This window comes from Cupressus sempervirens, chromosome 10 (genome assembly GCF_028749045.1).
Source record: "Cupressus sempervirens isolate cs-2001-9-10 chromosome 10, ASM2874904v1, whole genome shotgun sequence".
NCBI lineage: Eukaryota > Viridiplantae > Streptophyta > Pinopsida > Cupressales > Cupressaceae > Cupressus > Cupressus sempervirens.
In genome coordinates this window covers 56242931-56269040 of record NC_143127.1, presented here as the reverse complement: position 1 = coordinate 56269040, position 26110 = coordinate 56242931, and the positions used below count along the sequence as shown (strand labels likewise).

Below are 26110 nucleotides of genomic sequence, written 5' to 3'. Positions count from 1 at the left end.
GGGTTCATTTTCTGCTGCTATCTGAAGACAAGGTGGAGTACATCACATATGCAGAAAGAGCTGCTGATCTGATTGATTCACCACAATCTGCATTCTAACTCTGACCTTGCTGGCAGTTCTGTAACTTACACTGTGCTGCACAAAACCAACACCAACATCTCAGTAGGCTGACATTTCTTATGCAATGCTAAACTGATGCTACACTGAGGTGGCTGCCTTTCAGTTGGCATCTTGGACCTAGATCTTTCTCGCATGTTAGGTGCAGTGTCAAACCTTTCTACTTGGTATCACTCAAGACTATTCTTCAATCATTTGAGCCAAGTCAACAGACAGCATGCGCTATTAACACATGGAAAATGAACTGAGAAATTGGTGCAAAAGCAAACTGATGCTTGTAACCAAGCCCGAATTGCTCCAAATGCTTTTATTTCTAATTGTATTTCTTGTATATATAATGCAACGAGATACATTTTCAATGGCAGCAAGGGGTTCATAATAATGGAGTGAGCGTGTTAAAAATATCTTTGACGTTGATGCGATGGCCATTTATCTGTCATGAATATATAGTAATTAAATGTGTGTACATATAGTATTTATATTACACCTTTACAGTATAAATCTGTTTTAGAATTTCACAGATCAGATGATGCAGAAGATATAATTCAAATATTTAAATGCCTAAGTTAATAATAGTTATGCTGAGAGGTGTTATACAATGGTAGCAAGGGGGTGGATTGCAATGGTGTGAATGTGCTAAAAAACCCTTGAACATAAATTTGATTGCGATTTACATGTCTAATGAATTATTTATTAATTAGTAATTAAATATCTATCTATCTGATTAGATATCTAGTTTTTGAATATTTACATTATTTATTTTACGCTATGTTCTATATTAAAATTCTACAGACCACATAATGCAAAAGATAATAATTTAATATTTAAATGCCCGATGTAAATTAGATTAAATATATAGATAATGAAGGTTTAAATAGAACATAATCTAAACAATATACTTTAATTACTAAGTTGCTGGTTCGGATGCGGGTTCGACATTCAGGTTCGAAATTTGATCAATTTTTTTTGGGGCTGGGTTCGGGTTCGTTTTGGGTTCGTTCATACAAGAATTTATTTTTGTCTTTAATATATATATATATATATATGTAAAATTATGCTGCAGCAAATAAGTTAATACACCACTATATGAAGTGCGAGCATGTTTTAGTGTTGGGTTGGTTGGATAATAAATCAGATTATATTTAAACCAAAAAATGCCTTTTCAAAACAATAAAAACATTAAAAAGTCAAACTTTTTTGGTTGCACGCCCAAATACGCACCAAATTCCTCCTAGGGTCTTTCGTCAGCTACAAAATTTACTCGACATTCACCCAACTTCGTCCAGGGTCCGAAAAAGAGAATCCCCAGGGAATTCATCAGACAAATGATGAATTTGACAAGAACCGGAACCGACTTCGAATTAGCTATGAATTGAATGTCGAATTTACATGTTGAGAGGCGAATATGGTAACTTAGTTTAATTACTTAAATATGCTATATTGAAATATCGATTGATTAAGTCAAATAATCTATATTTAATTAATTATAATAATCTTACTAATGTCTGTTATATCTATATTGATATCTCTTGACCTCTTTTAGAGAGATGCGTTTTTTAAGATATTCAAACTAGTCTATGCTATATATATATATACTTACAGTTGTACTTGGTTCCCATTGTTGGTTGTTAGATATACATAAAATTTGTAATGAGGCAAATCAGAAAGGAAGAAATTTCCCAAATTTTTGTTCACAAGAAACTCTTTCTCAGCCTTTTTAACCAGTATGCATGTATGTACCAAACTTGTTTAGGTCCTTTGGATGGAAGAGCATCACTTTGCTTGCTCATTGTGTAAAAACTATACTGTTTGCTTTATTTTTCATTTTATTTTCCATAACTTAGTAATTTAATAGTTAGACTTTTAGATTGACATAAGAGCCACCATTTTGGGCACCACAATACAGATCAGGCATTGTTGAATGAATTAATATGGAAGTCAAAGAGCTCGAGGACTCTTAACAATTGAGCTCCCATACTATGATGTGCACTAAACTGTTGAGTGCAGGGTTCCATATGATGAGTGTGTGTATACATTTAGCTATATGTGTGTGTAGCTACTCTCTCTCTTTCTGTGTGTGTATGTACACACACACACACACACACAATATTGTAATTCAGCTTAATATAGCCACCAATTGACTTTTTTACCTCACCAATATGTGAAGGAGAGCCATAATTTTTAGCAGTCCATACACTGGCATCAAATTACAAATGCTTTCCCACACTTACTTGAAGCATGGTTCTCCAGCCCCTGGTAGCATAGACTTGAAAAGCTTCTGATTATCCTGGAGTAATCACAGCCTGCTACATTCATGCTGTTTACCAAGTTTTTTTAAAAATGGTTCCAATATTCTTTTGGGGCTCAGTTTTGCGCTCATAGGCCAAAATGTAGGGAGCATGGCTAGACGAAACAATTTTTCTAGGCATTACAGTATTAAAAATTTCTCCAGGTTATAGTTTGAATATATTTATTTACAAGTCTTAAGCCATAATGGGGGTTTTCTTTTAAATGTAGTTAAAAAACTTTTGCTGCCCCTTAATTCGGGGGGCATATTCTGTGCCATATTGCTCTACTATTTAGTAGCAGCCATTTATTTTACATAAACACTCTTAGATGTATAAAAATAATTTACTTAATCTGACACAATTGTTTTTACGATTAATGTTTCTAGAAGGTATTGTGTCTAATTATCACTATATGCTATATTTGACATGAAATAGAAATTGGGCTTTTATTGTTCTATGAGGATGCGTTCCAAGTGACACCCCCAACATTCTGAACATCTTGGGGACTCGGAGGGGACAGCCCCCTTATTCAAGATTTGAGAGCTTGCCAAAAGCCGCTGAAAAACATTGAGGAGAATTGTCATTGCAAATGCAACAACATTGTAGATAATTTTTAAAATTTCAGATGATTTAGTTCTTAATGTTATTTTAATAGCCATCCTCAAAGTTTGTCAAAATTTTCGCTGTCCTCTAAATCTTGTCCTTGTGTTTCACCATCCTCGGAAACTTGGAGAAACACAATTTTTTTCTATTTTTAATTATTTGCAACCAGGTTTTTTAAGTACCGGAGTTTCCCCCACGTGTTTCCTGTATTAAACCGAGAAATAGAATTCCATCAACACTTTTGTGTTGTTATTTTACTGACATTTAAATGGAATGCTATCATTTTCTAGACTAAAATGTAGGATGGTTTACTTATGGACTTCCTCACAGGCTATTAATGGAAACTCTTTGGAATCAGAAATAGTAGATGGCAATGCATTGACATTATTGAGATTTACCTCTAGGTCTCATCAATGCAGGCCACTTTCAACCTTGGTTCCACGGTATCACATTCCCCCCGACAAAGGCCACGTTTATGAAATGGGTATGTCTTAGAGAGGGGAAAACTCTAGGGGAACATCCCCTTGCGGACACTCCACCACCACGAGGCACTCTTTGATGTATTCAAGATGCTTCCTTCTGAGAGGGGAAGTCTTTGAGACATTTTGTGCATGAAACATTACAAGGGGATGCTGGGATGTCCGTGAGACATCAAGGCATCTCTCAACCTCGGACAAATTTTTCAAGTACTATATGTAATTAGCAAGGTTGCACAAAGATACATCTGCTGTGCTTGAGAAATGGTTAGGGAAGTCTATGCATGCAGGATATGCTCCACCATCTCTGAGCATCTCTCGATGCCCCTTGCTAAATGAAAAAACCCTAAGAAACATACAAAAAGCAAAAAACATTGACAGAAGAAACATTAGGCACAAGAAGGAAAGAAAATGCTGTCGAAGGGAAAAAGAATGTATAGGTTGGAAAGGACATGATGCGGGAAGGTAGAGTATGCTGTGACTAGGAAGTTCAATCTTGCAAGTAGGAAGAATAGCACAGTGAAATTCTCGCCAATAGCACTTGGATGTCCCTTCTAGGAGTTTTTGGGGTTTAAGTTTGCTGGCATAAAAAATATTAGAACATTGTCAACCAGTTTTAAGCCAGTTGCAAAGTTTAGAAGTGATAATTGATTGAGCTCTACTCATTCCCTTGTGAAGGTATCGATTTCTGAGGCATTGGCTTTGGAGTGATAGAGAGGTTTTTGGTTGCACAAGGATTGGAAAACAAGCTGGTGCGTATTGGGCAATTCTCAACCCGCTGGTGCTTGTGATCATCTTTGAAGTGGAGGAGAGTCCAATTAATTGTTCAATTAAGGTTAGTTATGCTGATTTGTTTCCCCCTAAGATACCATATCAGTAATTTATTTAGATGCAGATCCCTTCTGTGGAGGTAGAACTAAGAAGTTTGAAGCAATCTGATCCTCTTTCATTCTAATTAGCTGTAAATTTAAGCAAGTTAATGGATCGCCTAGAATTTTGCAGGCATATTACTTCTATTAAAGAATAACTTGCCTATCTGGGTTGCAGTTCTCGTTTTACATGCCTGCTCTAACATTATGTTAAGGCAGAGCCTTATATTGCAGGCCTATTTAAGATGTCTTATTTTTAAGTGACTGATAACGTGAAGGCATGTATAAATGCACCCAGCTAATGATAGTGCAGGTTCTCTCATTAAACGAATGCTCAAAAGCTCTCATTTGGACTCGCATTACAAGTTCCAACTGTTTTGGAAAAATGGCATAATTTTATGTCAAATATAATATTTTTTTCTCCATGTAGAATGTTGGGTGGAGAAAAGCAAGGCTTGTACTTACTGTGGAAGTATTGTGATTGTGGCACAGGGCTGAAGGGTACAAGTGGTACAACCATGATTAAATGTAAGCTTTTTCCAGTGGCATGGCAAGGTAATTATATGAGGGTGAAGGCTCATGTCCTTCACATACATGGAAAGGAGTTGATCCTTGTCCAAATGAGCGAGAATGATATGGTGCTGTGAGTGATCAAGAAAGGGCTGATTGGAACGTTGCTAATTTGAGCTCTCATTCTTCAATGATAGGGGCAAGTATTGCAACTCAAAGTAAAAACAGAGAGTTAGAGGTGGATGTATCTTATAGAGATACAGCAGAACATGACTGCAAGGGACAACACATTGGGAGTTCAAACCCTATTGGAAGATTGTTTGATGTACATGGTTGAAAAATGGTTGATGTAGTGATTGCACAATGCTTTAGTGCAAATTGAACATCTTTTCAATGTTTCTTGCTTTCCTTCCTTTAGAGAGATGGTCCAAGCTATCAGTAATGCACTGGCAGGTATAAACCACCTGTTTGGAGGATCAGACTGCATTAATGTAAAGAGTGTGGGCTACAAAAGGGTGCAATATTATGATGGATGGGTGGACAAATGCTAGAGTTGCAATACTTGCCCCTATCATTGAAGAATGAGAGCTAAAATTAGCAACATTCCCATCAGCCCTTTCTTGATCACTCACAGTACCATATGATTCTCCCTCATTTGGACAAGGATCAACTCCTTTCCATGTATGTGAAGGACATGAGCCTTCACCCTCATATAATTACCTTGCCATGTCACTGGAAAAAAGCTTACATTTAATCATGGTTGTACCGCTTGTACCTTTCAGCCCTGTGCCACAATCACAAGACTTCCACAGTAGGTACAGGCCTTGCTTTTCTCCACCATGTGGCAACATGTGGCAGTAGGCACCATTTTTTGAAGGCAATAGATAGCTCAACATTGCAGAGTTTCTCCACAACCAGCTATGTGACAAAATTGAGGTGGGGACATCACATGCCCAAATTGTTTACTGATGTTGTACCTATTTGTAAAGCCAGAGGCATGTTGGTGTAAGAAAGGTACACACATATTTTGGACACAATGTTGTGTGCATTCATTGAATAATGCACTCAAAGATATTTACAAGTTCCAATGGATTTTGGATCCCATAAAAAAGAGCATAAAAATACAAATGTTCATATGCAACTATCAGCACAGACAAACCATTTATCATAAATTTGCCAAGGCAGAATTTTTCAAACCTGCTGTTACACGGTTTGCTTCTTACTTAACTCTTCTTGATCGTCTTTGTAGATTTAGAATTTTAGATAGGGCATTTTGGGGAAGTTAATTTAGCAATAGATTCCATTTGTGAAAGAGTTAAAGATAACATATGTGAAAGATCTTTCTATATATCATTTGATAGAGGAAAAGTTTCATGGAAGATGAGACAAACTTAATGGATTTCTTCATTGTGCTGCCTATGACTTCATATTAAATGGTATGACATACAAGTGATCGATAATTTGGCTCCAAATTAGAATAGAGAGGAAATGAAGGGATTTGAGCTTTAATAAAATTAATTATGGTTGAGGTGAGGATGCTTCAATTTTGAGGAGTCAATGAAATAAGTTCTTGCATGGGCAAGGTGATTTTTCTTTTGCGGGAGTTTTAGATGATATGAAAGCAAAGGAAGATCCCAAAGATTGGTAATGGAACCATGGAGGTGAAAACTCTAAATTGTAATCATTTGCAATAAGATTGCTCTCACAAGTAGCCAACTCTTCATCTTGTGAGAAATTGGAGTGGTTATGGTTTCATTCATTCACTAAAGACTCAAAGAGGTACCAATTATGTCAAAGTGTTGTGATGTGGAGCCTAATCAGACTCGGAGGTTTATTCAGCGCGATTTTCCTCTAGATTATTTCTACGGGGGTTTGGGGACAGCACCCCCAAGACGGGGTCAAGGGGCAGCGCCCCTGCGGGGTCCGAGGTGCACTCCCTGTTGCAGTATAGGGTGGGGTCTGGTTGCGAGGGTTTTTGGGGGCAGTGCCCTCGAAGCAAAAAATGACCTTATATTGTAAAAGGTGTCGGCTATTATTTTTCTATTATTCTAGCCCTAATTTTGTAAGCAACAAAAAGCTTGTATAAAAAGGCTTAGGGTTAGGGATTTTCAAAATGTGTGATGCAAAAATTGGTTCTTGCGGCGGTATTGAGCTGTAAGGGATTACAGATTGTAATCAGGTTGTAATCACTGGATAATAATAATATTGGACTTGCTGTTGGTGGATGTAGCCCAGGGATTGGGTGAACCACGTTAAATCTTGGTGTCTTGTGTTCTCTTTTATGCGATCTACTATTTTCTAGTATTGGTTATATTTGCATGTAACTGTTATTTCTGTCTGAGGTAAATTCTAACATAAAGAAAGCAGAGAACCTGGTGTATGTTCATAGGTTACTTCATCTTCTCTCTGTGGATCCTAAATATATTGATGGGCTCAAATTTCACTTGATGGAGAAATCGCAAGCATTGTGGATGAAGTGGTTGAAGCAGATGGCTTTATTGATTCATCCCTTGTTATTCTACCAACATAGGAACCTGAGCTTGAGAGTGATGACTATTTGGAGAGTATCATAGCTGAGGACCTTGATATGAATGATCATGGTGTAGAAGTGCAGATGATAGATCTAAGATTTCTGATTTTTGTTTTCTATTTGCATATCAACTCACTGCCTATCAAGCTGATTTTAATATTTAATTAATTTGAAACTTTAACACAACGACATTTGTTATTTATGTTTTTAAACATAAGTGTTAGATAATAAGATTTATTGCTGTTCTTGTTTTGAAAATTTGATGACATGATATTTTCATATTTTCTATGAAGAATTAAATTATATTAAAAAATTGGTTTCTCCAATTACCTCTGTCTCCTATTTGGAGAAAATAGCTGTATTGGTACTAGTCTCTGGCTGCAGTATCAGTACTCATTTTGTGCCACCCTTGTTAATTAGTAATTTTTTTCAAAATTTACCTATCTTCATCTATATTGTAGATTGCTGAATCTGCAATTAGATCCTTTGCTCAATTCTCCAAAGTTAGTTTTTCAAGCCGGTCACCCCCCATCACCATGCCCAGACTTTGGGCCCTCATATCCTCATCCCCCCATCAGGAAACTTTGTGGAACATTATTTTTTAGAATTATTCTCTAGCTTGCAATTCATGCTACTATCACAAATAGTTCTTTCCTCGTGCATGTCAAGGCATAAGTCCAACCTTTGATGGTACATTGCATGCGTTTTGGCATTATTAGGGCGCTCAAAGTGCTTCAAACTTGCTCGATAGATGAAGTAACTTGAAGATAGTACAGCAGTGCTATGTTGCATTATTGAAGGATGTGAGGATGTTTTGGTTTAAGTGTTGGAGAGAAGTGAAATGGAGGGCTAGGATGGAAAGTTGGAGAATGGCTAGGGTACTCACCTTCCATGAGAGGTTGACAAATGTCAGCCTAGAAGAGCTTGAGAGGAGAAGGTTGTTGGGAAGAGGAATGATGTGGAGTGTAAGGAAGATTTGCCATAAAGGTACTTCTTGTCCTCACACTCCAAAGTACATGTGGAGAGGAAATTCCTTGGAAGTGACAAGAGGGAAGTGCACTCATTTGGGTACTTCCAAAAGTGGATTTCCATAAGGGCCAAGTAGGTTTTGGCAAGGATACCATTTAAGGAATGAGTTGACCTTCTTTCTAAGCCTCATGATTAGGGGTGTGCACATGATTAGAGAAGGGAATTAGATTAGGGAAAAGTGGGAGGATGTGACATTTGGACAGAGGAGTGGAGGAATTAAAAATCCCTCTTAATTCAATTAAATAATAGGAAAGACTATAGTTAGTGTAGATAAATTAATTAAATTAATTGACCTAAGAATACAGAAGAAAGGACATTAATTAAACAAGAGCTCTAGTAGAGCTAGAGTCCTTGCCTATTGTTCAGGATAAACAGAAACACACTTAGATGTTGCATTTACCATGAATTGTATACTCGTAGAAATTTATAACCAATTAAACAAATAAACAAAAATATTCTCAGATACATAAATATGATTTTAAAATAATATTTAAATGTGCATTTTCATTTTAAAATTTTATAAATAATTAAAAATAGTTTGCAAAATTAAAAAACATAAAATATAAGATACCATTTATAATATTTAAAAGTAAGAAAAATACAAATAAATGGTTCAAATAAAAGTAATTCTCTAATGTTTTTTTGCTAATTTTGTGTGAAAAAAATCATTTTACTCCAACAATATTGATACTAACCAATAACTATAAGTAATAAGAAATTAGAAATTACTGCACTAAATATATTTTAAAAATAAAATACTTCAAACTTTAGAATGTTAAAAAAATTAACTGTAAAATTAGTAATTAAGATTTAATAAACATAATAGTTTCATAGACACTAATGATCAAAATAGATTGAAAATAATACATTAAATTTGCAATGTAGAACTAAAAAAAATAAGCAAGGATAAAAATAAAAATTGTTGAAGCAAAATATTTGCTGAGCCAAAATAATTACAACATCGATATGAAAGGCAAATGATATGTTACCTATTTGAAAAAACAAAGTAATTGCTGAAACAAAATGAAAGGATACGTTTTACATGTCCTTAGATTTGACTGCTCTAAATTCTAGTCCTTTCAGCTCGGTCCTAAGAAATATAAAAGCGGTTCTAGAAGCTTCTCTGAAGAATTGCATTAACCCACCACAAAAGTACACGAATGCATTCATCTCGGTGGAGCAAAATTTCCTGCAATGTTTTCCAAAAGGCAACTGTAGAGATTTCTAGTGCCGTGCTTCAATATCATACAAAAAATTCCAGGAACAGTGGAGTGTACTTGAACTTCAGTCAATGAGGCAGTAAGAGTATTTGCATCAAAATCTGGCAATTAAGACGAAAATGACAGAGATTTGCTGCCGAGGTCAAGTAGTCTTGCAGCGCCACTGGAAAGCCCTTTATTGTCTTAAAGTGAGCACATACTCCATCAACAGTACTCAGCAATGAAGAGAAATGAATCTACAAACTCCTCCACAGCAGAGGGAGGCGTCCTTGAGTTTGAACATGATATTTTCTGCATTGAATGAGGCAATAGCAGCTAATTCTAATGCAAGAGATATAGCATTCACAGCCTTACTTTTATTCTGCTTTTTGTGCCTATTGAGAAGAAATGTAAGAGCATCAAGATTACCGCCTGGTCCATTTGCATGGCCTATCAGTGGAAATATCCTCCAGGGAGAGTTTCCCTATCACTCTCTTCAACACATGGCCAAAAAGCATTGGACCAATTCTTTATCTCAAGCTCAGATATTTTTGTACCATGGTGGTGTCCTCTGCAGAGATGGCAACAGAGTTTTTGAAAACTCATGATTTGGCCTTTGCCAGTAGACCCAAATAGGCCGCTGGAAAATACATGGCCTATAATTACCGGGATGTTGCATTTGCTCCCTTGGGATCCTACTGGAAACAGATGAGAAAGATCTGTGTAAATGAATTGCTGAATGCCGAAAGGTTGCAGTCATTCACATCAATTTGAGAAGAAGAGATTTGTGAAGTGATGTGGAGAATCTGGGAGAGGAGTGAGAGGGGCAGAGTAGGTGTAATTGTGAGCAAGTTCATGACTTCCTTGACTTCTACTATCATTTTGGCGAATTCTTGTAGGAAAAATTTATTGTGAGGATGATGTGGTTGGTTGTGGTGGAGAACTCAGAGATATGACGAAGCAGGTCGCTGTTGCCATCTTTGAATTGAGCATTGGAGACTTTCATCCTTACTTGAACTGGCTTGACTTGCAGGGCATCAAATGGCAGATGAAGAAGGTTCACTTGTTTTTAAACAGAATTATCCAGAAAATCATAGACCAACATGTCAAGCTACCTTGCGATGTTCTGGATGAGGGTTTTGCAAAAGGTTATGGTGTTTGTCGCAAAGTTTCTGAGTGTTAATTTACCTTGTAAATGTATGTTCTACTTTGGCTGCAACCAGAAACATTGAGCTCCTCGCACTGGTTGGAAAAACATTTGAGACCATGACAGGGTTAAAGATTGGATCTGGAAGAACTTTCCAGAAATTTTTTATCTTTTATATTTTTTGAGTTAGAAAAATAATAATATCCCTGGGAAAATTAAGATCAGCCAATAGAAAATGAGAAATTAATGATAAGAAATTAATTTAAAAATAAATCTATTTTGAAAATTTAGAGAATCACTAATTTTCATGATAAAAAATAATTGAATGAAGCAACTGGGAACATTAGTTCCCTTCCTATATATGTATAGGCAGGGCCTAATAATTAACTGGTATAGATATCTTGAATAAATCTATCTAAAAAATGCCGATAGATATCCGTTATAAAATGATTAAAATTTAATTTACTACATCTAAACAATGTTTATATTTTCCTGGATCTCCATTTATTTCTTGCTCACTTAAGTTTTTATTTTAATTTCTAAAAAAATGCTTATTTATAATTGATAATTTTAGCAAATATTTAATGTAATGTTTTTAAAATTATTTTAAAAATATACTCAATTTCTAACAAATACTAAGATTTTGACATGTAGATGGTTGTCAAATTTAATCTTAAAGGTAAATGTTAACATTAACACACTGGCATCATCCCTCTCCACCCTTTGTGCCATTGTAGAATGCCTATCAGCATTAATAATTTAATTAATAGTGCAGTGCAAGTGGAAGAATAAAACGTGACTTAATTTGATCAAAATCAAATGGCAATGATCAAATCTAGGTGTCTACACGAGCCATCTTTGATAAACATCAGACATACATTCAGAATCTTTTAAGTAGTTTCCATAGATGTAATACATTTCTCTTGTGACAATGTTTGTATATATGATGCGTATAATCATAATATTATATTGATTAAATATGTTTCAATATTATTTATGATTCCTATTTTGGTTCTTCAACAAATATAGAATACATATCCACAAGGTAAATGTAAACATTAACACATTCGCATCATCCCACTCCACCCTTTGTGCCATTGTAGAATGCCTATCAGCATTAATAATTTAATCAATAGTGCAGTGCAAGTGGAAGAATAAAATGCAACTTAATTTGATCAAAATCAAATGGTAATGATCAAATCTAGGTGTCTACACGAGCCATCTTTGATAAACATCAGACATACATTCAGAATCTTTTAAGTAGTTTCCATAGATGTAATACATTTCTCTTGTGACAATGTTTGTATATATAATGCATATAATCATAATATTATATTGATTTAATCTGTTTCAATATTAATTCATGATCCCTAGTTTGGTTCTTCAACAAATATAGAATACATATCCAGCCCTTATTTGAATTATTTGGGATAGTTATGTGTTTGCATATAACAATTAAATATCAGAAATAGTGTGGAGTTGTGTCTTGGTTTCTACAAATTGTGATTGTAGTTAATGATACCATAGATTCAAGTGATTTGACTTTTTCTCATGTTACTGAATAACATCATCTTGCCATTTGAAGACAGAAAAAGTTGATCTGGAAACTACGGTTGTTGATGAAAGTCAAAGTTATTCAAAGTCACAAAGAGCTTCTCTCAGGTCCAGGCACGAAAAATACAGCGGTAGGTTCTGCATGCATAACCTGACATTCCAATGTTTTGCTTTGTTAGATCTTTGTACTTTAAAGCGTGGGTGTCGGGTGATTGATTTTTGAGTTTCTTGTGGTGGCCTGCATAAATATCAAAATACTCATGTTGGCTTGTTTGTGTCAAATGATTTTTGTTAAATGATTCCCTGATTTCATATTTGGGAAAATCTCTTTTGTGGAAGCAATCATTTGTCTTTTATCTGCATAGTATGTTTTTATTATTCCCTAAATAAATGGGCATTGGGTTGTCTCATTGTTGACAATGGGGGACTTAAGGGCTTGTTTCTTAGGAGTTGCTGAATCTGGGATTCTCTGCAGTCTAAATCTTCCATGATAACTCCTTGATAAGCCCACATTTGTCTCCTCTACCTTTTCAAGGCGACAGTAGACACTGGGGATAGAAAAAGATTAGTTGAGTTAAGAAGTGACTGTAAACACTATAATGATATGGAGAACTTGCTTTGTATATGGCCCCTTTTAAGCATGCATTGTTTCTTCTATACATTTGCTAACATATTCATCTTCTCTCAGGGTTATTTTCAATAAAGTCATCTCTTTCATTTTGTTGTAAAGAGCATGCAAATGTCATCATGATATTTACACAAACAATTTTCAATTTGTATATACAGCCCTTTATTAGTTTTCCATTGCTACTACTTACTGATTGTCATTTCACTGATCCTATTATGCTAATCCATTATTAAGCATAGATAATAGAATGTTGTATATGATATTTTTTTTATTATGCTCAGATATTCTTGGTAAAGTTGCACCCTTTTATTCAGAAGTTATATTTTATTTTATTATTTACAGATCTACTGAATTGCTCGTCTGAGTCTAATTTACGTGTGTCAAATTATTTTTTCAGAAGACAGTGTTACTGAATCTGATGATGATAACGATAGACAAGATGGAGCAGATGAAGAATCAGATGAGGATGATAGTGCTTATTTTGATACGAGAGATATTCTATCATCCACTTCTTCAAGGAGATCTGATTACAGGCGGGCATCTGTTGATTCAGAGGAAGGTTTGACCCTTCCAAATAATGTAGATGGGTTTAATGCAGACATAGAAACTGTTGGATTTGACTACCCAAATGTGATAAGAAGAACAAAATTGCCAGATCCAAAGGAAAAGGAGAAAGGAGTGAGTCTGTGGTCAATGATTAAAGATAACATTGGAAAAGACCTCACCAAAGTGTGTCTTCCTGTCTACTTTAATGAGCCTCTTTCATCCCTGCAAAAGTGCTTTGAGGATCTGGAGTATTCTTACCTGCTTGATCGGGCATATGAATGGGGAAAATGCGTAAGCATTCTAATATTTATGCTTTTAAACTCAGCAATCTTTGATTTTTCTTACAAATTTCCCAGTCTAGTTGAACTTGGATGGATGTAGTTTTCATATTATACTAAGGTAATGATGGACTGAGTTCTTTTAACTCTAATATCAGTGCCTGTTATAGATGAAGAGGACCAAATTTTTGATATTATTCAGATCATCAAAACAAGATTAATGGAAAATTCCTCTGCATACTTTAATGTCTAAAATTTGTGCTAGTGGCTATGTGCAACATGCTAAATTCTGATTTAAGCCTTAGTATCAAATTTCTCTTTGCTAATTTAGTGATACTTATGATTTAATATTACTGTTAAACCAATTCTTGGATATTGAATACTCAATAATTGTTGAAATGTATTATTCGATATTGTTTTGTTCTGCCACTGTTTCTTTGTTTTGAGCAATATATCTTTTCTGATTGTGGTTGTATCAATGTAGTAGTTCAAGACTACCTTATGTATTGGATACAATATGGAAAAGATGAACTCTATTAACATTCTTTCATCACAAACCATTTTGAAGTGTAAAGGATCTCCATTATTGGGGCAGATGAATTTGCTTTGTTTTAAAAAATTATGCTTGCCAATAATTTACTTATGAACCTGTATATCTCTTTGACTTTGATAAATCTGTATTTTTAAAATGCTGAAATGATTAGCAAGAACCAAAAAGATGTGGCTTTGCTCACTGTTATGGTTGCGTGAGACAGATTTACTGGATGTGATGGAATCGTAAGAATGTCATTGGAAAGTGCACTATGTATTAGGTGAAGACAAAGTCGTGCTTACATGGTGCGCGTCTCATTTTGTGCAGGGAAACAGCCTTATGCGGATACTATATGTTGCAGCATTTGCAGTATCTGGATATGCTTGCACCGAAGGTCGAATCTGTAAGCCTTTCAATCCTCTTTTGGGGGAGACTTATGAAGCTGATTACCAAGACAAAGGCCTCCGTTTCATTTCTGAAAAGGTTAGTTTGGCTCTACTAAATGCATGTGACTTCTGATTTGAACACAGTGTAAAGTAAATCTAAAACACAATCAGTAAATAAGCCATCTTTATAATCATTGCAGTGGCACTTAGATTGAGCAGTTTTTGCCTCTTGATTTGGCCTTATGTATCCTGCTTTTGGTCAATTATAATTTGTTTTACATTTATAAGTTGTTTGTAATGCAGTTTTACTTAATGTTCTCCTGATCACATTAGGTTGCTATTGTCCAGAATATAGGGAGTTCTTGTAATTCCCTGGCTTACAGAATAATCTATTCTGCACTGTAAGAGCTATGGCTTGTTTGCTTATTTCATGTGGTATCAGAGCCAATTTATTGGAGATCCTGACACTGAGTGTGGTGTATTGACCTAATATATGACTATTTATCTGATTACATTTTGATGCAATGAATGCAATCCATGGTCAACTTCTGAAGCATTGAAACAGTGAATTCTGATTAGTATGACATTTTATGAGGCATTTTTATAGAGGGAGAGTGCAGTTCGTACAGCTTGAAGGGTGATGTCATTTGGAGATACAAATCAGCCAAAGTATCAGTCCTTTGAAATTATTTGAAGCAAAATAGAGTGTAAAAATGCATGGTCATTGCCGTTGACTGTAACAGCAAATTCATCATGTAGGAGATGCTGCTCACAAAGGGAACAGTGCAGCAGCTATCCAATGCATCTGCTAAGAAATAGAAATAGCACAGGCATTTTTCTTTTTAGTATAAGATCTATATAAAGTTTGATTCATATATATTTCGGATAGCATTATCTTGTTTTCATAAATTCCAAACTTTATATGTGCTAAATGTTAAACATTACAACTGTGCCAAGAGAAATTGTGTTACTTTGTCACATTCTGAGTAGCATTACGACATTACAATGCTTTTTTAGCTCCTACATTCTTGTACCTTGTTTTAATATTCAATTTAAAATCTTTCAAACTGCCATCATCACCACATTTACTTGATTTGTGTCTAATATATCCCTGTAAAGTAATGTCTCCAGCTGTAATGAGCTTCCCAATTTAATTTTTTCCATAAACCTAGAGTTTACTATTGTCTTGTAATGGAAGGAATTCAGTTGTTGATTTCATGCAACTCCAGTGTTGAACTCATCAGAATACTGAAGTGGGTGGGGGAATCAGTATTCACTAGTAACTTATTTTTCAACTTCAAATCAGGTCTTGAAAAGAGAAATTTAGAAAGAAAGAAACACATGACAATGTTGCATGCAAGTACACTAGGTTTAAATGAAAAACCTAACAATGAAAAAACCATAGTGAGCAACAGTCTTGGAGCTACCATCCAAATATACTATCTTCTCCAAATAAAGGTCAAGGGCTGCACAAGGAGTCCAAAAAAGTGTTGTCTTCAAGGATCTTGTTGGGTGGATATTTTGCAAGACAGTTTGTTCAAATCCAGTTGCAAAATGGGTAAACCAACCACGACGTATTAGACAAAGTCTCTCGTACCTTAAAGAGAAGGCTGCCCCTTCTCAACGTTCCTTGGATCAACTCAAGGTAAGCAAGACGTTGAGAGATTTGTAAAGGGTGTTACCTATATTCTTTCCTCTTAACTTTTAGGAAAGAATCCCCTTACTTGTGGAGCAAGTAATGGGCAAGATGAAATCTCTAACTACACTTCTATTTAATAGCTGGAAATGGTGATATCAATAAACCAACACCAACTCAAAGACTGATTGAAAGCGTACCGGTTTGGCTCTAAGTCCTGTTTTAATATATTTTCTAAAGAAAGCCTCTAGCATTGGGGCACAAAGACTTCCAAAAGTAGGGAATTTAAACTATTTTGTGAATTGAGATGGCAATACAAGCTATAGTCAAAACTTCTAGTCTATGTATCACCACAAGCTCCTAGTCAAAGCTTTGGCTTTGATTGTTTTTGAATTCGCTATGCTCTATTATTAAAAACACAATAACAACATAAATCAAAGATAATAGACACAAATTATAGTCAAAGTTTCTAATTTGTACTATCACAATTGCTCTCAATCAAAGTTTTGACTCCAATTGTTTCTTTGTTTTTACTTTTCTTCAAAATAGTACTACACAATCAAAGTTATGCTTGCACAATTTTATCAGAGCTTTCTTCAGCTTCGGTTGGACTTCTAGATTTAGTATAATAAAGAAACAACTGAGTGTAGGGTCCATCATTCCAGTGGGAGCTTCTATGGTAACCGTTTGGCTACGAGGTTAGTCTTCAAGTGGGAGGTGGTTTAGTGTAGAGTTTGATTAGTCCCCAAGTGGGCGATTGTTGATATGTGGTGATTGATTGAGAAAGTATTGTACACTTGCCATGTAGCCTCGCCAGGGTACGAAGGTTCGGGGGCAGAGCTCGTTGTCTTGCATTTTGTCACCATAAAATGCAGGTAACAGTGCGAAACTTTTTCAACTTAGTTTCACATTTCTCTGAGGCTTCATTATTTAATTGGCAAACATTGATCAATCAATTCACATAATGAACCCATTTACTAAAGGCTTTTGTCAAGTCCTTTCAATTTTTTTCATTTTATTAAGCCTATTCTTGATTTTTGAAGCCTTCAACGTCTTCTTTTGCATTTTTGTGTGTGTGTGGTTGCTTTTAGTTATTTTGTTTCATCCAATCTTTTGCATTCGGTTTTTCCTTCAATTTGGTATATCTTAGGGCTTAATCAGACTTGGTAGTCAAAAGATATGACCATTTAAGTGCCCAAAAAGTGGACTCTCCAGGCGCAATTGCATATTTGAAATATGAATGTTATATTTTGTTGATGTTTGGTAGCTTCTGTCGGATAAACCTATATATATATATATATATATATATATATATATATATATATATATATATATATATATATATATATATATATATATATAAAACAGTGATTAAAATTTTAATTATACTAATTATCAAATTAACGAATAAACATGTCCAATGAAGGCACATATCTCTTCTTATCCTTTTCTCATTATAAATAAGTGTTCGCTGCCATTTGGGTCAAACATATCAAAAAGTATGGCAATGCTTAGTACGTTTGCAGTAGATCCTCAGAAATAAACATATTTCATAGTTGAGATTCACTTTTTGAAAAATATAACATAAATTGACTTTATGTTATGTTTTTTAGTTACTTTATCCCTTAAGTGACTATAGTGCACTTTATGTTATATTTTCATGTTGAGTTGCTTTTTAATTTTTCACTTTAGTGACTTTATCACTATATAGTTATAACTTATTTTTGAGTCTTACTTTATGTTTTTATTTTCAAACATCTAAGTTAAATATTACTTTTTGAATAAAATTTGCACATGATATATAAACTATATAGTGTAAATATTATTTCTGACCTCTTTGAGTGATAATAACTCAAAAATCGTTACATACAAAAAGGACTAAGTGTTTGAGCATGAAGATTTACATTTGCAACTTTGAAATGGTCAAAGGATATTGAGTTGTTGTATGCAAATACACTTGAAGAGTTCGATTTTGGAGAAGACTCTTTCATTTCAACTTCTCTTTCCTCCAACATTTGTCTCTTTGAGCTTGAAGTAAGTAGAAGATTTCAACTATGCTTTCATTTCTTGCTTGCTATGCTATTATGTTGCATTATTTGGCTCATTGTTGTCCATTTGTTCAAAGGCATGCCATATCTTTTTCATTTTTTTTTAAAATAAGATGAAATCTTCTCATTTCAAATGCTTGAAAAATCGCCAAACTCCAAAAATGAAATTGCATGTAGAAGAAGATCTTGAAGTTTGTCATGTTGGAGTCAATAACAAGAGGTATTTTTTTTGTTTTTTGCTTAGTTTTCTTGTTTGATTGTTTTGGTTTCCTTTTTATGGAAAAAGTTGCGAATTCCTAACTAAGAATGCAAGTGCATTTACATCCTTTCACCTTCCATGTTTTCATCTTCCATGTTTTCATGTCAATGCATATTCCATCCATTTCCTACACATGCAATTATATCCTCCAAATCCAATTACATGTGTACCTCAAATAATTACTACATGTAATTACCACATGTAATTATCTATAGAGAATCCAATTCTGGTAAAATGCCACTCATTTAAATTAAGTTAGAGGGTTCGCCGAACTTCATACACGCTGAACTTCATGTTTGAAGTTCAAACTTAAGCGAACTCTTATAAAAATAAAAAATTTGTTCAAATTGGGCCTATAATTTGTATGAAACAATGTCTGGGTGGTTTTCCATCTAAATCATGTAAAAAAACAATCAGTGTTCATTCAATTAAGCATCTAAGCACATTTGGGAGCCAAAAACAATGGTAGCAGTTTAAGATTCCATAGTTTTTGGGAGCCAAAACAAATGATAGCAGGAGAGAAGCCTAACGGAAATGATCTTCATCACACCCTAAATCCATTCGTTCGTGCCCTAAATTGTATTCAATCATTTTGTGCGATGAAAATGAATTCCTTGTGGTGTATGCTCGTGGTGTAAACAAAGCCCTTTTAAAAATAATCGGAATGAATACCTAAACTTTTGAATATATGCTTCTTATAATAGTTTTTAGAGATATTATCACGTGTTCAAGTTAAATAATATTTGTTCTATTTTCCATATATTATAATTTAATGTGTAAATTATTTATAATAATTTGATATTAATTTATTTTAATAGATAATAAATTTGATTATTTTATTTGGTAATATTATTTGATTATAAATTTATTTTGTAGTATTAAATTATATAGACAATTTAATGGATTTATTATATATTTAAAAAAATTAATTTATAAAAGGCGAATTTTTTATCGAATGTTTTTCCATTGTCGATCTTTTTTTGAATTTTATCATTGACGAATTCAAACTTGAACCTTGTGACTGCTTTTAAATACCAAAGTCATCATTTGCACACATCCCTATGCACCTAGCTTGCATTCCTGGCCATACAAATGAAAACCCATCATTGCCCACATGCAACCCATCCCTCTAAGTCCCATTTTGGTCCTTTTTGTCCAAATACATATGCTTCCTGGATCATTTCCAGGCATCACATGTGTTCCATGAGTATCTAGTCAATACTCCGAACACATTGGTCTTCATAGATTTATCTTTGCCAATCAAAGACTAACGTCTTCATGGAGCTAATCACTTTAGATGATATATTTACTCTTTGGAATTTCCATGTTGCAATAGAAGACATGTCCGTGCCAACGAAGTCCAAAGGAAAGATGAAATACCAACTTGATAAGGAGCTGGCTCATGCGATCACATCACTTGTCTCATCTCCTCTGGATCAAGTATCAGATACAGAGATTGGGCATGTAGACATGATTGATTTCTTACAAAGGATCAAAGCCCTTGCTAACAAAGAGATGAGATGTGTCTGGCAAGGTCATCATTGGTTTGGATCCGAATATGATCGAGTAAATCTTTAAAGTTCCTTAGAATCCAGAATGTGAAGATTTGACTAAAGAGATGTCTTTGCAATTATGGAATCAGACCAAATTGGATTATCAAAGGCACATGAATACATATCGGTTGGATAATAAGATAACTAATTTCTCTAGATGGCCCAAAACTATACCTATATTTGATTTCAATCCATAATTTGAAGATTTGATAACTCTTCTCAACAAAGTTTGTGGCCTCAAGGAATCTTGTGATTTCAAACCATTGATGTATAAGTTTATTCTTCAATATTTGATAACAAGGAACCCATAAACTGGGGAACTTATAAGCACCACACTATGTGCACAGTTGCTTAATGTGGGAACATCAACACCTTTCTACATGAATTCATACTTGGTATACATTGTTGCGGCCATGTGAACGTTCTCAGGACTTTCCACCAAGGGGATCAAACTCTAGTTCCTATATGGAATTATTATGATCAAATTACATTAGCACATAGCAAATATCATTATAGAAGAGTCCAAGATGCATTTTTTGGACATTTTAGGTGTCAATTTGACAAAGAGCTGGTAATCAAAAGAGTATCAGATGAAGCCTGGGAGAGGATAAATCAGTTTGGATGCATCTTCTTGCATTTTCTAACTTTCACCTATTTGAGAGTTGGTTATTTTCAAGGGGAAACATATACGTTACCAAGATATCCTATGGATAAGATAATTCTAATGGAGTTGGCCAAACATCTCATGGAGGTGCAATCGCACCAACAGAGTTAACACAAGCCAGTATTCGTTATCACCATTGCTAAACCCCTTGCAATTGGTTTGTATATGCTCAAAAGCAAAGACAATGGAAGCAAAACTTCAACTTATCACCTTGAAAAAATTCAAAGCTAGGTTTGACTTTGATTACTGAGGAATGCGTACAAGAATCAAAATAGCATTCATCCATGTTCATCGCATGGAGGATGTATGGATTGATTTGCACATAGAGTTGGACATCATGAAGATGGACTATTGTAGGCTGACATTGAAGCAAATCATCGACCTCAACATGGTTGAGATTCCACCAAGTTTTTAGGTTGAAGATGATGTCATCATCTTAGATCTAGAATATCACAGGGCTGGCTTTGACAAGCATTGTCCATTTCCTATTAAGTGGAAACAAAAAGAAGATAATTTCATCTTTGATAGATTCCAATCTATCTTAGTAAATACCAATAAGTGGTTGAAAATCCAAGTCTTCAAAAGAGTACATTGAAAACTTGGGTTAGATTGCAATCATTTTGGACCAATTGGAAGAACATCTCGGGTGGAAATAACAAGAAAAGACGAACCATCCTCTTCAGCTCCAGCTAAAACTCTCAAATTCAAGCTCAAAGGTCTAGAATCTTCTCAAGTATCCATATAGGCTCAAGAATCAAAGGATGAAATTAATGAAGAAGATGAAGGGGAAGAGGGAGAGATAATGATCATATCTCCCCCACGACCAGCAAGAAGTTAGGATCCACTCATTCAGGGAAGACCCTTCATGGATACCATAGATAATGATATGGACTCATTCTCCACCGTTTTTGCACCTACCATTTCCATCTTAGAAGTGAACGTCAACACTTACGATCTGCTCGACAACTCCTATCCTCACAGCGGAACAGTGTGAGAACTTGGGAAATGTATTTGAAGATTTTCCAACTCTCACAGAAGATCAAGTTTCGCAACTTTATACTTTGGTTGAAGGGTTTGAGATGTTCATGATAGAGTCATCTCAGAAGATGCCCATGGTTTTGACCACACAAACTGAAGCATGCATAGTCACAACATAAATACAAGTATGATCAATTTTTGTTGTAGCCACTGGCTGTGTTCCAGCAAATGAAGGTTTTGGCTTGCTTGCTTGGTTGGGAAAAATCACTATGAAGAGAAGGAAGGTTGTAATACCTCCAAACAATTTTATTGTCAAAATGATAGTCTAAATCTTCTAAATCCAAGGTTGTTTCAAGGATTATGGTTGATTTTGAAAAGACCAAGTATGTCGAGGTTGCTGAGCCTTTGGTAGACAAACCAGCTGAGGAGCCCAACCACTCAGATTACAAAGTTCACCAAAATTGAAATTGGTAAACAATCACGGCTGAGGTGTTTGCAACATGCCCATGATGTACTCGTCAATGTCTCTAAGAGCAATCATGAGCTTTGGGATAAGAAGAATCAGCTAAAGGAGGAGGTTGCTCATCTTAATGAGGTCATCTGCCAATAGTCTTCGCAGCATGCAGTCATCACACCTCAAACAACTCAGGAGAATCGAAGGGCCGAAGCAACAAAAGCTTGGTTTGCAGAAGTGATCTCAAAAGGAGTTTGATCCATCAAGGATGCGGTCACAATTCTTGAATGTATTAGAAGTGTCGAGGAGATACTATATGATATGTTTGCCTCTCTAAATCAAGAAACCAATACCTTGAAAGAAATTTTGGGTGTGTGGAATCAAATGACAGGGGTTGACCTTGATACCTTGATTGCATATGATGTCATCCCATCTTCTGATATGTTCTACAGATATCAGGGCGTCATGGGTCATAAGGAGGAGGTACCTGGAAAAATTCTGACAAAGTTATAGGGAGCCTTAGAAGGTTGTCAATAAGTGGAAATAGAGATTATGTGCGATTTGGAGCAAATGGGATGCAATGTCCTTATTGAATATGACAACATGTTCACATAAGAAGAAATGACCTCAGAATATACTGATCTTGATTATGAGGAATTTAGATCACACATGATAAACAGATTCGCTACGTAGAAGTCTGTTGCAAAGCACTTGTGGGATTCTCTTGCAGAAAACTACAAAATTGTAAAATCAGCACATGCGGATGCAGTCAGAATTGAAGCTATCTCGAAGACAATGGAAATCCCAAATCTTTCTACAGTTCTTGATTGTATCGTCAAAATATAAGGCTTTCAAGAACAATCTTTAGGATTGATTCAACTTTTTCTTTCTTCTTCCAATTTTTAGTTTTTCATGTTCGTAGTTGGAGAAGATAAATTGCATGTGATTGCAATTGCATGTCTTAATGACATGTAATCCAATAATTCTTCTCACCTAGTTTTGTCAGGTCAAAGTTGGTTGAGTTGTTCCCACTTTTTCCTCCTTTTTCTCACTTCTTTTCTTATAAAAGAAGTGCCTCTCTCATTGTAAAATCCATCTTTTATTGTATGCAAGAAAGCTTTGAAGAATTGTGCAAGCATAACTTTGACTTTGTAGTGTTGTTTTGAAGAAAAGTGAATACAAAAAAACAATTGGAGCTGAAACTTTGATTGAGTACAATTGTGATAGTGCAAATTGGAAGCTTTGATTGTAGTTTGCAGATGTTATCTTTGATTCATGTTATTGTTTTATGTTTTAAAGAGTTGAGCATAAATGAGTTAAGAAGCAATTGGAGCTGGAGCTTTGAGTGGGAGTGATTGTGGTTATACATAGACTAGAAGTTTTGATTGTATAGCTTGTATTACCTTTTCAATTCATCAAAAATAGTTAGAATTCCCTACTTTTGAAAGTCTTTGCACCCCAATGTTAGCAGTTATAGAATAGGTTAAAACAAGACCTAGAGCCAAACCGGTATGCTTTCAATCAACCTTTGAGTTGGTGTTGGTTTATCGATATCAGCGTTTCCAGCTGTTAGATAGAAGTGTAGTTTATAGATTTAATCTTGTCCATTTCTCGCTCCGTGGGTAAGTGGATACTTTTTTGAAAGCTAAGAGGGAAAAATATTGATTACACCCCTTTCAAAATCTCTCATTTTCTTGCTTACCTTGAGTTGATCCAAGGAATGGTGAGAAGGGGGGAGGCTTCCCTTTAAGGTAGGAGAGACTTTGTCTCATACGTTGTGGCTGGTCTACTTATTTTGCAATTGAATTTTAAAAAAACTCTCGGTTGCAAAATATCCACCCAACAGAGCCCCTGGGGAATTTTTTCTTTTCTTTTTGGCTATGGCCGACATGTTGTAACCGATTTATTCTAGCCTTAATTTTGTTAGCTGCAAAAATATTGTATAAAATGGCTTAGGTAGATTTTATGATGTATGATGATTTAGTAGGTTGAAATCATTGGATAATAAGAATATTGGACTTGCTGTTTTGTGGATGTAGCCTAGGGATTGGGTGAACCATGTTAAATCTTTGTGCCTTGTGTTCTCTTCTGTGCGCTTTATTCTTTTCTGATTTTGGTTATATTTACATGTAATTGTTATTTCTGTCTTGCTAATCGTAACATGCATGTATATCAATATACATTGACCATATTTATATAGATACATGCATAATTATATATTAAACAATAAATCATTATAATGATCATTTGAGAAGTAAATTATCATTCAACCTAATTATCATCACAGTTATTTTCCAAGTGTAAATCTGTAGTTAGCGATCTGCATTTAATCAATACTGAATATGGTTATCTTTGCTATTTATATGAGTATTGATTTAATCAATACTGACATAAATCACTGCCATCGATAATATGGAAATTGAATCGACTATATATATCAGACTCGAATCTGATAATATTTGCTATAACATTGATAACAATCGGTTAGTATTAATTTGATTAAGGATATCGATTGTGAAATGGTATGAAGACATGGTGGTGACGAGACATGCTTTCACATATGTGGAGACATGTCTCTTCAATCAAATATATATATATATATTCCAAAACAGATCGATGAAATGACACGTACCGGAATTCATAAGGTCAAGTCAGAGTTCAATCTGTCTTTCTCATACTCAGAAATTTGTGATACAAATTTAGAAATAAATAAGTATTATCAATATCAGAATTATTAACATTTCTTGTGACAACATTGCCAAATTATTTTGATAGCAACCTGAAAAGAAATATAAGTTAGTAAGAGCATTATCCTAGAAGATAATAAAGTTAAAAATGACTATATTTCTAATCAACAATAAATCTAATCTACTTTAACATAGTAAAGTTTCAACCAATTTAGATTGCTTAGGAAATGCTATTATAGATTCTATAAATCTAGATGTAACAAAGAGAAGATAAAATTATTTTAAAAAAATAGGAATTTTTTTTTGATAATTTACCTGTTAATCTGATTTTACTTCAAAACGTCTTCAAATCCGCATCAAATTCATAAAAAATTGATCTAAATCCTTGGAAATCACCTTTCAAAACCTTGGAAGGTTTTTTCAGCCTAGATAGCAAAACTCAAGTCCCAAAATGCAGAGTGGACATTTGTATTGGTGTCTGAAATAAGCATGCAACAACAGGTGATATTTAAAGCATTGATCACTGATTTATCGGCGAAAAGTTGCCCTTTTATCAGCGATAAGTTTTGGTGATAAAGTGCGACATTCATTTCTCTTTTTATTTGTCTCTATTGTGATCTCACAAACCCTCATATCATGCTTCATGATGCCTGAAAGGTGTATTTCAAGTGGTATATGCCTCCACCAATTATTTTTTCACAGTTTATGCAGATTACAGAATTAGGTTCCGGTCCTCCAAAGGCATACTTCCAAGCTATATCTCTAGCTTCTTTAGACACTTGCCTACATATGTAGATGGGCATGCATCTACTGAGGCACTCATAGGCCCTGAAGCTAACCCAATTGTGGAGGAATCTCTATTTGCCAGTTCGGTCAAATTTCAATCTACACATACAAATTGAAACCACAAAATATTATATTATATTTGAATAAAAAAATTAGCAAACAAACTAAATCTGTTAAATAATTTTAGACATAGTTGAAACATGAAAAGAGAAGAAAAAAGTGTTCAGGTTTTAAATACTTAGGATAAGATAAGATTCTTGAGAACTTCAAGAAAATCTGAAAAAAGTAAAAAATTGGTATAAAATCTAGTTCAATATACTCTAAAACAATTTAGAGTGTTTAGGAAATACTAT

The 26110-nt window shown here is 34.6% G+C and overlaps 1 protein-coding gene across 1 annotated transcript in view; it reads left to right on the top strand.

Moving 5' to 3' along the window:
• The window catches only part of LOC149532538 (oxysterol-binding protein-related protein 1C-like), a 49268-nt gene that overhangs the window by 13157 nt on the left and 10001 nt on the right, over positions 1 to 26110 (top strand). Inside the window, exons 3-5 of the mRNA XM_089806459.1 lie at positions 12354 to 12453; positions 13348 to 13787; positions 14634 to 14789. Coding sequence (XP_089662585.1) covers positions 12354 to 12453; positions 13348 to 13787; positions 14634 to 14789 — 696 coding nt within the window. The remainder of the gene's footprint in view (positions 1 to 12353; positions 12454 to 13347; positions 13788 to 14633; positions 14790 to 26110) is intronic.